We start from the raw sequence: 12,384 nt of genomic DNA, 5'->3' as shown, positions 1-12,384 counted from the left end.
CAGGTTCTTGACCAGTCCAGGAACCTGATTGAGATCTTGAAGATGAAAGCACAGTTGACAGGTCGGCACAACTGAGACACTGGAATGAATGGAGTGGAACCAAAACTTGACTTGTGCTCCGACGCCATCCTACACAAGAGCCGGAACACAAGATCATCAGCCAGCAAACATTCTAGCTACTCGGATGTGCCTGTTGACATGGCTTCCACACCTGTGGTGCAAGAGTTACGAGGACATCAGTGAACAAGACAAGGCTATTGTCTGTGATGAGTTTCTAGTTCTGCCACCTCCCGACATGGTTGAAGGGACCAAGAGTGAAAACTCCAATTTGTCTCGCACGAGAAGGAAGACAGTAGAAACTATGAAAAGGAAGACAGCAGAAAAGCCGACGGCACCCACTCCTCTCTCCCACGACCCCAACGCTCCAGCAAACTGAAGGAGATTTGGTCCGCTACATTGGCGACAATTTCCCATGTGGCGCACCAAAATGCACCTATCGAGGTGGAGACGCCTATGGGTTGAGAACAAACAACCCTCGATAGTGACTTTGTGGCTTTTCCATTGTCTACTTCACAGCATCGGCGCACGCTTACGCGTGCACCATTTTGTTTTGCTATCGCCAACAGAGCATGCAGCCATGACTCGAGCAGTGAAGTTCCGCAGCAAGCACAAATTTGGAAAACAGACAAAGCAGTCATTAGGTGAAAACTTCAAAAAGTGCTCCACAATGACCGAGGAAGCGCAAGATCACGGTTGTGCCGTGCTTGGTGGTGCGGTTGCCAAGCCGGCCAAGCCCCCCACAGTAAACCTAACCATCGCCGGCCCAGCGAACCCGTCTGCTACCGAGAGCACTGCGGACATCGGCCGTGTGCGCCACAATGCGCAAATCCTGCAAGCTCTGCAGCTATAAGACATCTGGGAAAAAGCAGCAACGAAACTTAAGCAGATGTCATCCCTTCCAGCGATGGAATGAAAAAATTTCTTTTCCGAACACGCCCATGCCGTGGCTCGCCCGCCTGATGCTACAACATTCACAATTGTGAGCTTGGAGGCAGTGAACACTTTGCTGATGCTTGCAAAGTGCAAAATCTGCAACGGCAATGCGAAAATCGGCAAAGGTGAGCGGGAATATGGCCTTGCTGTCAAGCTGCTGCTTGTGTGTGCACACTGCGGCGAGATGACAGCGTGGAGTTCGCCGCGCGTCGATGGAGACCAAAAAAAGAAATCCGTTCAGCGTGAAAGCGCTCACTATGCAAGCTACAAGAAACAGACAAACTGCGCTAAATGACATGTTTGCAACAATAAACATTGTACATTGTGGCGTCCATATGAAAACGTGGCGAACTTACGTGAAGACGAAGCTGACGCCTGCCACTAGCCGTGCTGCCGAGAAACTTTACGCGAAACTAAATTAGAACAATTTGGGCAATATTGCGGGTCATGGATGACTCTGGGGCATTCGTCTCACAGGTGTCAGCACCCTTATCGAGCTCTTCAGCGGGCTCATTTTGGACTATGTTGTCCTCAGTAACTTCTGTGCCAGGTGTGAATTGGATCCTAAGAAAGGTAACCCCTATCACAAAAAGGGGAAGGAGAGCCATCTGTGCCAGAATACAGGAAAGAAAGCTGGCGAGATGGAGGAGAGGCTGCGCTTATCTTGTTCAGGAGGTCCCTGGAGCGATGCAACCTCCGATACACAAGTGTACTTTTTGATGGAGACAGCTGAACATTTCCATCGAGAAAGAGGACTGCGTTAACAATGTAAAGATGTGGATTGGAAGTACTCCGTGCCTTGGCAAAAGCCCTGGCTCCGAGAGCCTCAATGAAAAAAGCTGGCTGACGGGCGATCTCATTACTGAATGGAGTTTTTAAGGGGGGACACGGCTCTTCGAGGTAAAAAAATTGCGAAAAAAGCTATTTTTTTAAAGATGACATTTTCAATATCTACAGCTAATAGTCATTTAATTCACCAAGTTGCCCATCTCGCGGAAGAACATTTTGCCCACAGTATCAATTTAGAACATCACTATGAGCTGAATTTTGCGCAAGAACAACCCTTTTTATCGGGGCGCATAGCTCTTTTCCTACGCGCGCGATCGCAGTCGTATTGGTCTCGTTGATAAGAGGAGCCTTTTTTCTTCAATTTCCCGCCAAAAGTGACTCCGCCGGCTCTTCGGTGACGTTCAAATCCGGGGAGAAAAAAAAGTCTAAACGCCCGATCCCATTCGTCAACTAGCGCACGTTACCAGAAACGCGCGCTGTGGTTGGCGGCGTGATGTTCCCGTTGTCTGCTCCACTCCACAGGCAATGCGACATCTCGTTCTCAGTTGTAGGTTTGTGACAAGTGCGCAACGACGTCTGATCCACCAGGGAAGTTCGTCACGAGGCACAAGTTTTGGTAAAAAGAAGCGATCAGCTTATAACTTTCAAAAGTGTTCGATTTCTTCAGAAAACACCGAGAATAGTCCGCCGCCAACCACAAGTGATGCCGAAGCCGCGGACGATACCGAAGTAGGCCTAGCCAGCTCACCAACGCGTGAAAGTGTTCTGGACAGCGGTCGCGTTCGGTGTGACACTACAATGCTGCAGCGTGTAGATTTGCTGCAGAGGGAGATGATTGCCCAAGAAAAACTCCCAAGTTCTTGCTTCAATGCCAGAAACAAAGCGGGAGTTGGATTTTCTCATTCGCACCGACAACGTTGCACCCGCAACAGTCAACACCGAGGCATGCTTCGCTATCGTCAGGTTGGACGCCGTGAACGCACTGATGTGTTTTGTCAAGAGCAAGGCGGGCAGCGGTAGCGTCACTGTAAGCAAAAGCGAACGAGAATATGGCCTTGCCATAAAGATCGTTACCATGTGCACATGCTGCGGTGATATCGCGTGGTCTTGGAGCTCGCCCCGCGTGAACGGCAACCAGAAGAGCAACCCGTTCGTTGTGAATGTTCTTGCCGCGCACGATGCAAGCCACCGGGCATCGGCAAACGGCGCTAAACGATGTTCTTGCAACAATGAACATCTACCATCGCGGTCTTCACACCAAAACGTGGCAGAGCTACATGAAGAAGAAGTTGGTGCCTGCGGCGGCACTTGTTGCCGAGAAGCAGACGGCACTGTACGCGCAATCGGTTCGGGAACTGTATGACGAGTTGGAACTTGGAAATCCCGGAAATATTGCCGTGTCGAATGACGATTCCTGGCTGACGCGCGGCCACTCGTCCGTCCCACATTGGCGTAGGCGCCGTCATAGAGCTGTTTACGAGAGTAGTCATCGACTATGTGGTGCTCAGCAACTTCTGTGCAGGTTGTGAGCGTGGACCAAAGGATGACGACCCGAGGTATAAAGCTTGGAAGGAGAGCCACGCCTGCCAGAAAAAAAAACACCTCCAAGAAGGCCGGCGAAATGGAGGTTGAAGCTGCCCTGATCCTTTTCCAGAGGTCACACTGCAACGGCATAACCTGACGTGCACCACCCTACTCTCGGATGGTGACAGCCGAGCTATTCTTGCGCTGCAGGACGCCAGAGTGTATGGATACATTTCAGTGGAAAAGGAAGACTGTACTAACCATGTGCAGAACCAGAATGGCACAAGCTTGCGAAACCTCATTACAAAGCATAAGGGAGCTGGAATGGAGAGCCTTGGTGGTAAAGGCAAACTGACTACCGAGCTAGTCACAAAGCTAACACGATACTATGGCTGGGCCCTGAAGACTCACAAAGGTGATGTGCAGGGAATGAAAAGGGCAGTGATGGCCACTTATCACCACACAACATCAAATGATTTGGTGTCAGACCACAGCTTTTGTCCACCAGGACCGAGCTCGTGGTGCCGGCAAAATGCAGCGAGCGCTAAGGGTGAGGCAGCCCCTAAGCACCGCTACAATTTGCCTCCATATGTCTGCAAAGCCCTGTTGCCCATTTATGAGCGCCTGTCTAATGAAAGGCTCCTTCAGCGGTGCCAACGGGGCAGTACTCAAAACAGCAACGAGTCTTTCCACTCCCAGATATGGGCACTGGCTCCAAAGGAACAGCATGCTTCACTATTCACTGTGCACTCAATAAACACTCTTCACATTGTTGCTGCGAACAAGCCAGACATCAATGACAGACTCTGGAAGGTGAGACCTCTGCTCAAGAATTTTCAAGCAAGGTGCCACGATCTCGAGGTAGAGGAGCATCTGTACATTGATGAGCAGATTGTTCCTTTCAAGGGCCGTTTGAACATAAAGGAATATGTGAAAGGCAAGCCTCACCCTCGGGGTGTGAAGATTTCATGCTATGCGGCGAGTCCAGCATATGACTTATGATTTTCTGGTACTATACCAGGGCTCTACAACAAAGCTGAATGAGAGTGAAAAACAGCGATATGGTGTGACAGGTGGAATTGTTTTGCACCTGGCCAAGCGAATCTTGCCGTTTGTTGGCCACAAGCTTTTTTTTTTATAATTACTTCGTTGCCCATGCTGCGCGCCCTGCGTGAACGAGAAATATTTGCAGCTGGTACTGTACGCATGAACAGGTGTGAAAAGTGCCCGCTCATGAGTGAAAATCAACTAAAGAAAAATGGTCGAGTCATCTGACAGTTTGTTCAGCAATGACGGCAAGATTGTTGCGACGCGGTGGCTGGACAATCGAGCCCTAAATACTGGCCTCGAATTTTATCGGTGTTGAGGAGGAGGAAACAGCACAGCACTGGAGCAAGGTGGACAAATGTGTCATTGATGTGCAACGCCCAGCTGTAGTCGGAGCGTATAACCGAAGCATGGGAGGTGTAGACAAAACGAACTTCCTTGTTGCCTTGTACAGGACTGCAATTTGGTCCAGAAAGTGGACTCTCAGAATAATTTTTCATTTTGTGAATCTTGGTGTTGTGAACTCTTGGTTAGAGTACAGACATGATGCCGATGTGCGAGGAAAGCCTCGTCGAATCAACAGCTTGACCTCCTGGACTTCACTCTCAGAATCACTGATGCTCTTGCAAAGAAAGAGAAGAAATGCAAGATAACGAAGCGTGGTCGGCCATCCTTGCCTCCACTAGAGCCAACAAAGCTACATGGAAGATAAGCCTATAGAAGATGTGAGGTTCGACCAAGTTCGACATTGGCGAATTCACTCCGACACTAGGGTGCAGCGGTGTAAGATGGACAAGCACAGGAAAGGTTCGAGCTTTTTTTGAAAAGTGCAAGGTGCATCTGTGCTTGACGAAGTCCAGGAATTACTTCAAGAACTTTCACACAAAGAAAATCAATTTGTGCTTACTTTTTAGTGTAAGAGCCGCATGAAATAAATTTAACATTTTTTCATTCATACACCCACTGAGCCCCTATGTCCTTTTTTGAGGACATGAAACCAAATCGGTTATTGCTTCACACACAAGCTTTATATTTTGTAAGCATGTAATTTCGACTTTCAAAGTGAAGAAATGCAAGGGGAAAAAATCTGCGGTAAAAATAAAATTTACAGGGCTGAAAGGGTTAAGAAACCCGAGTCTATTTTCGCCCTTGGTGCGGGACTTTGGTTCCGGGGAGAGCCACGTGGAGCCGCTCGGGGAGAGCCACATGGAAAGCACAGCCGTCAAGTCAAGGGCTGACCCGGAGTATCAAAGCGACCGGCTCCACCCACGGATACCCCACGGGCTCGACCAAGGATCACGAGAGGGACCACGACGACGTGGATGAGCCAGGATGACACCGCAATGCTTCGCGACCAATGCACCCTGGAAGGTGCAGAGACACGTGAACAGGGAGCTGCCGCTGGCCTTGGCCGTTTCGCAGTCGTACAATCGTCAAAACCAATCGTGCGGCTAGGGGGGCCCAAATGCCTGCGTCGACCAACGTGGAATTTTGTGCATTGTGCCACGCCACGGTGTATTACCAGTCATTACACTGGGGCCTTGCATGTGGCGCGCACGAAGGAAGCCATGGAGACGGCTCGTGGGGCTGCGCCCCGAAGAAGCGTCAACCGTCACCACTGCCGGACACGGACCTCGCGGCTCTGTGCCGCCAACGGATACTAGAGAGCCCGGACTTCGCGGCACTGATGGCTGGAGTGCCTGTGATCGAGGGAAAAGCGGGCGTATCATCACATGAGGCCACCCCCATGGACCTGCTCATGACCGAGTTGGCGGACTTACAGTAAATAACGTACATAAAAGCCTCCGTCTTTTTGTCCTTCGTACCCGACCGAGTCTGTCTTTTTCATTTTTGTCTCCCTTTTTGGTACAGAGAGTGTTAGGTTTTTCTCAGTAAGGTAATCTACCTCTGGCCTTTTCTTTATTATTTTATTATTGTTTTTCTTATTTTGGAATATAGCACATGAGAGTGTCTGTCTAAGTCGGAATGCGATGTTAGGAGTACTTGCTGGGCTAAGGTTAGCATTTATAAATGCTTGTGCATGAAAGACTCAATTGTCTTTGGTGCATAAGCCCCTACCAGCTGCTTCGCCAGACTGATAGGGGAGCATAGGCAATCGAGGTCTTCCAGTTAAGTAAGTAGCCCACACAAAAGCATGGATAACATGCACAATTTTCACTGAATGAGTGGTCGCCTTCGACCGGCGCCGGCACCGCAGAAGGCTCGGATGCGATGGATACGTGCTTCGCTGTGGTGAGCCTCGACGCTATAGACAGCTCTGCTGTAGTTTTTCAAGTGCAAATTGTGCGGTGGTGATGTGCCGATGAGCAAAGGTAAACGCGATTACGGCCTCACCATAAAGATGGTTGTCTCGTGCGACGTCTGCGGAGATAGCATGTCGGCGTGAAGCTCGCAGTGTGCGAACAGCGGAACAACATGCACCCCATTTGTCAAAAACATTCTTGCCGCGCGCGCTATGAAAAGCACTGGCAATCGAGCAAACGGCGCTGAATTACATTTTTGCAATCATGAATGTGTCTACCCGCGGCACGCATACCAAGACATGGCAGGCGCACCTGAAGTCGAAGCTGACGGGGCCGCTGCGACTGCAGCTGTCAATAAACGCATGTCCGAGAGCGCATTCCTCACTGTTTGCAATCTGTACAGCGAACTGAAGCTCAGCAACCGAGGAAATATTGCCATTTCCTATGATGGGTCCTGGATGACGGGTGGCCATTTCTCCCATATCTGCGTCAGCGCCATCATGAAGCTTTTTACGGGGTTTGTCCTTGACTACATTGTCCTGAGCAGTTTTTGTGCGGTGTGCTAACGGGGACCGCAAGAAGGAGATCCAACGTACCAGTCGTGGAAGAAGAGGCATTTATGCCAAAATCACTCAAGAAAAGAATCTGTAGAAATGGAAGTAGAAGCTGGACTAATGCTCTTTCAAAGATCACTAAAAAAACACAACCTCAGGTATACCACATTACTCTCGGATAGGCGACAGCCGCACCTTCCTCGCCCTACAGGAAGCCGAAGCGTATGGTTATATTCCCATCAGCAAGGAAGACTGCGTCAACCACATTGAGAAAAGAATGGGAACTGCGCTGCGTAACCCGATTTCCAAGCAAAAGGGGACTGGAACTGAAAGCCTCGGTGGCAGGAGGAAACTGACTGGTGACCTGGTTGCCAAGCTCACTTCATATTACGGCTGGGCTCTGAAGTCCAACAAAGGTGACATCAAGGCCATGCACAGAGCTATCATGGCCACCTGTCACCATGTTACCTCTAATGACCAAGTGTCAAATCATAGTTTGTGCCCAACGGCCCTAGACTCATGGTGTTTGCAAAACACAGCCCAGGCAAAAGGCAAGCTAATCCCTAAGCATCGCTATAACTTGCCGCCACCTTTCTCCCATCGACGAATGCTTGTCAGATGAGAAGCTTCTCGAGCAGGTGCCAAAGGGGGAAAACATAGAACAGTAATGAGAGTCTCCATTTCAGTTGTATGGGCGCATTCACCAAAACAGCGCCATGCATCGTTTTCTGTGCAAGGTGCTGAGGCTGTATTGAAATTCAATGCAGGAAATGAAGCAGCCTCAGCAGCAATCCTGAAGGAACTGAAAGTCAATTCTGGACTCCTAGTCACTAGATGCATGGCAGAAAAGAACCACCGCAGAGCAACAGCATCAGCTCGCAAGTGCGCATCTACAGAGAGCATGCAGCAAGCATTGAAAAAAACAACATTTAGGTGATTCCAAGCAGAAGGACTACACATCTGGTGCCTACTGACAATATTAGAATTGTAAATGATTGTAAATAGTCTAAAATGTTGCGCTTCAGTTGGCTCAAATTGGACTTCTATAAGTCTGCCATCAGAGCAGCTAGCACTGCTATTTTTGTTGTGACATGTAGCTCTATCTGTAGAGCACACAATTGTAGGAGTGAATTTTCAAATTAACACCTCCAAAAATGTTTAATTTTCCACTAAATTGGAGCATAAAGTGGGTGTTTCTGCAACAAACACACAAACACAAAAGAAGCACGGGTCACGGGTCAGAAGCACGCTGCTGGAGGTGGTCACCCGGGCCCTCCGATGAGAGTGGGCCTCCTATTGGCTATTTTGCTGAAAGGCATCTCCCCACTGGTTGCTGCTGTGGCAGCGGGCAAGATGGCAACCACAGTTGTCTGCTTCGCAAACCATGCCGGAGTCTTCCCTTGACACGCCGAACTTGGATTTCTGAGAGCTCCCAGGTTAGTGATGGGTCGTCGCTCGTATGAGAAGAAATTTTGGATGAAGCACGCCTTCAGAATACGGAAGCACAAGCTTCCTACGGCAAGGAAAATGCACCGATTTGCGGGAGAAACAGAGGAGCACCCGACTGAACATGTGGATTACGTCCCACGCTATCTTGCACCGTGTGACTCCAGCAGCGAAGCCGACAATCGCCCTGTGCCATCAGCACCAATAACGCAGTTGACGGAACACATGCCAATGGAGGCTCCCACGCCTCGGCGTACGGCCGCGCGAATCAATAGCCGAGATCACTTCGTTGGAGGCGACGTGGGTCGAAGGTCCCCATCGCTGGCAAAGACGGAGTACTCAGTTTTCCGATGCATTGTGTGACACGGACATGCAGCCTGCGAGCGAGCCCCAGCCGTCGACGAGCTGGGGCTCGCTCGGACGAATTCGTCGCCGAACCCGTCGCACCATTCAGACGCACAACGAGGCATGTTTTGCGTCAGCAGTGATGGCAGAGGCGCAAGCATGCAGCTTTTGCGACTCCCTTCACATGATGTCCGCAACTGAACGGAAGTTCAATTTGATGGACCAGCCAGGCGATGAACAAATTTTCAAAGCCCACCAAACGAAGAGGCAAAGGTGCAAGAAGGTGCCCGACAGCAATGATGCCAAATATTACAGCCCTGGGGCATTTTGATGGACATGTAGTGGCTGTGCAACTTCTTAGTGCCAGTTTTCTCAGAAGTGTGCTATGACCCGACTGTCCTGCTTGCAGAAAGCATAGCACGACTATGGCTTGATGAATTTTCATGAGGTCTGTTGCATTGTATTCCTCAGTAAATTCTCTACACAGTGGCATTCCTATGTTTTTGAATTACTATCTAATTTTTTCACTCTTTAGCTAATTTGACATGATGATAACGACTGCATTATACAAACATGGATATTAATGTACTGTGTAAAAAAAAAAGATCAGGGTGATAAAATTATTTGGAGAATGTCACTGCATGAACCATTCTATGGCTAAAATTTATAAGAGCAACTATGGGCTTCAACCATAATTTTTTGTCAAGCCAGGCTTTCTGCAAGTTTGGTACAACAATGACGCAAAAAAAAGTTTATGTCAAAACTACTGGAGCTATCATAATGAAAGTTTGTAAATTAATCATTCAGCGCAATTCCCAAGCATGCCAAATTTCATTGCTCTACTACAAAAAATAATTTCACCTCTGATCTCCACCTCCCCCTTAAGCTGACTGAGCATAAAGGGGGAGGCTTAAGCTTTGCTTCCACCTGAATTGGATGGAATTGCTCTTTAAGGTCAAATGAATCTTCCAGCGGTCATGAATTCCTTATTTTCCCGATTATGTTGTACACAAAGTGCCATCTGTCAGGAGTGTTCTCATCTTTATTTGCACTGCTGAAATACACAAATCTCGATTTAACGAAGTTTTTGGCGCCAAGTAGGACTTCATTACTATATCGAGGTTCAACTGTATACATACTAATTTCGTGTCAACAAAGTTCTGCCACAACAATTTTTTTTTTTTTTCATGTCCGTGAATTTCGTTGCAGCGGGACTCGACTGTATTCATTATCTCGGCAACTACTATCTACACGCAAAATATGATTGGATATTTAAATTCAACACAAAAAAACTGAATGAGCGCATGCAGTTTTATCAGATTTAATCAAGAAACAATGAAGTTAGCTCTAAAACCAATGTCCCCCCTCAAGGCCAGCGTAGGTTGGCCGAACAGGCTCGAGTCCCGCCCCAGCATCATCGGGAAAGTTGTGTGTGGCGAAGCCGCTTCTGCGAATAATGAAGGTGCTGCTGCGGGGATGTCCGCCAGCCTCGCAGGCACCCTGAAAGACTATGCACCATCCGATATTTACAACACCGATGAGACCAGCTCTTCAAAGAGATGCTAGCCATTTTAAGAGGCTGCGCTGCCACGGAGGCAAGCACAGTGAGAAAAGAATAACCGTGCTACTGTGCGCAAACACGGATGGTTCGGACAATTGGCAACTTTTGGTCATAGGCAAAAGTGCCAAATCCACACTACTTCAAAGGAAATCGGAGCCTTCCTGTCCAGTACACGGCTAACAGCCGGGCATGGATGACCTGGGCTATTTTGAGAGCGTGGGTCCAGCCCTTCGACTGGAACGTGGCCAAGCAAGGCCGAAAGGTTAGTAGAGGCGACCGCCGACTCCACAGCGGAAGAGCTACCTACGCTCGTGTGCTCTTTTGTATAAAGTTTACTCTCTCTCTCTCTACTCTTAGACAATCGTTCTGTTCACATCATAGAGGACGCAGAGCTGAAAAGCATGCAGTTCAAGGTTTTCCCCTGAATTGCACCTCTGTCGTTCAGCCCCCTCGACCACCAAGGGGTCATCCAGAGCGTCAAGCGGGCCTACCGTGAGTGCCTTATTCAAAGGCTGCTTCTGAACATGCAGTTAGGCCGCGAAACAAATGTGGACCTCTTTACGATGCTCCAAATAATTGCAGCATCGTGGTGCGCAACGAGAAGCACCATAATCTTCAACTGCTTCCACCATGCCGAGTTCACCGCGCACGGCAATACGTTGTATGCTGAAGCAAACAAGAAGTGAACGACATAGGAGTCGCATGTCTGGGCGCGGCGATGAAGAAGAAAGGCTCAAAACCGTGCAGCAGAACTCAACTCACCGACGGAGGGGCAGTGGGGGATGAGGCGGTACTGGTAGCAGTGGTACTGCTCGACGCGGTCCTTGGCTCGCTGCACGGCTTGCTTCATGGCCCCCGAGCCTGCAACCAGGACATGGCATCACTGACAGGCTGACACGTAAATGCTACCTTGCGCAGACTGCACAAGAACACCGCAAGTTCACAGCAGGAATGGTAAAAGCAGTGCCGAAAAGACGCTGTCCCAGGGGCAGAGAGAAGGGCAGAACAACTTGTCCTCTTTTGTCATGAATATCATATTTATTCCAATCTAACGAGCGCTTGTTTCCAGAAAAAGTTTAGCGAGAAATGATGTGCACGTTAGAATTGAGTATGGAACCAAAGCTACAATGCTGACATGCTATTATCAGTGGCATCAAAAATTGCTGTAATCCAACAGGCTTGCAGCTGTAAGAGCTGCGCTTTCTGAGGCATTGTGCCCGTGCTGTAAACTAGGTTGTCATGGTCTGCAAGGCGCTTAAGAAATGCAGTATCTCAAATGCTATGGATGCTCTGAGCTTAAGGAGGCCTCCAACAGCAATGACGAATGATGGCCAATATCCTGTAGCTCAGATAAACCAAAAATCTGTTAAATCCCGAATTTCGTTAATTCGAAAATGTCAAGTTTCAACAGTAAAAAAAATTTCACGAATTCTTAGGACCTTCCTGGGGGACAGTATCTGGTCAGTAAGCACTTATAACCAAATTGCAACAAGGTCGGGCCATAATAGCGCGGTTATAAGCACTAGTGCTTGCAGTGCCAATCACGCCGATAGCAATGCATTGGTGCGGCTCATGGCATCCGAGATTTGCGTGTTGCGCTGCAAGGCACCATAAATCTTGGACGACATGGCTAACTGCGCTTAGTGCTCGCAGCTGCCATCAGATGACATCCCTAAATTAAAAAGAAAGTGTGCAAGATACAAATATTCGTCCTGAGAAAAAAAGAAATGTGGCAGTTTTGCCAGAAGGGCGCAGCAATAGCAGAGAGAGAACTACACAAATAGTTTTATCGGTGTTACGCATGCTCAGGCAAATATGAACAGATCTCACTCGATGACCATGAACCCTCGCTGTCACAATG

General features: G+C 48.8%; 1 protein-coding gene across 1 annotated transcript in view; it reads right to left on the bottom strand.

The window, feature by feature from the left end:
- Window positions 1-12,384, bottom strand: part of LOC119433361 (uncharacterized) — a 31,777-nt gene that overhangs the window by 5,146 nt on the left and 14,247 nt on the right. The window contains exon 8 of the mRNA XM_037700521.2: window positions 11,286-11,384. Within this exon, the coding sequence (XP_037556449.1) occupies window positions 11,286-11,384 (99 nt within the window). The remainder of the gene's footprint in view (window positions 1-11,285; window positions 11,385-12,384) is intronic.

This window comes from Dermacentor silvarum, chromosome 11 (assembly GCF_013339745.2).
Source record: "Dermacentor silvarum isolate Dsil-2018 chromosome 11, BIME_Dsil_1.4, whole genome shotgun sequence".
Lineage (NCBI taxonomy): Eukaryota > Metazoa > Arthropoda > Arachnida > Ixodida > Ixodidae > Dermacentor > Dermacentor silvarum.
Note: the sequence above shows the minus strand (reverse complement) of the source record. Positions and strands in the feature narration are given on the sequence as shown.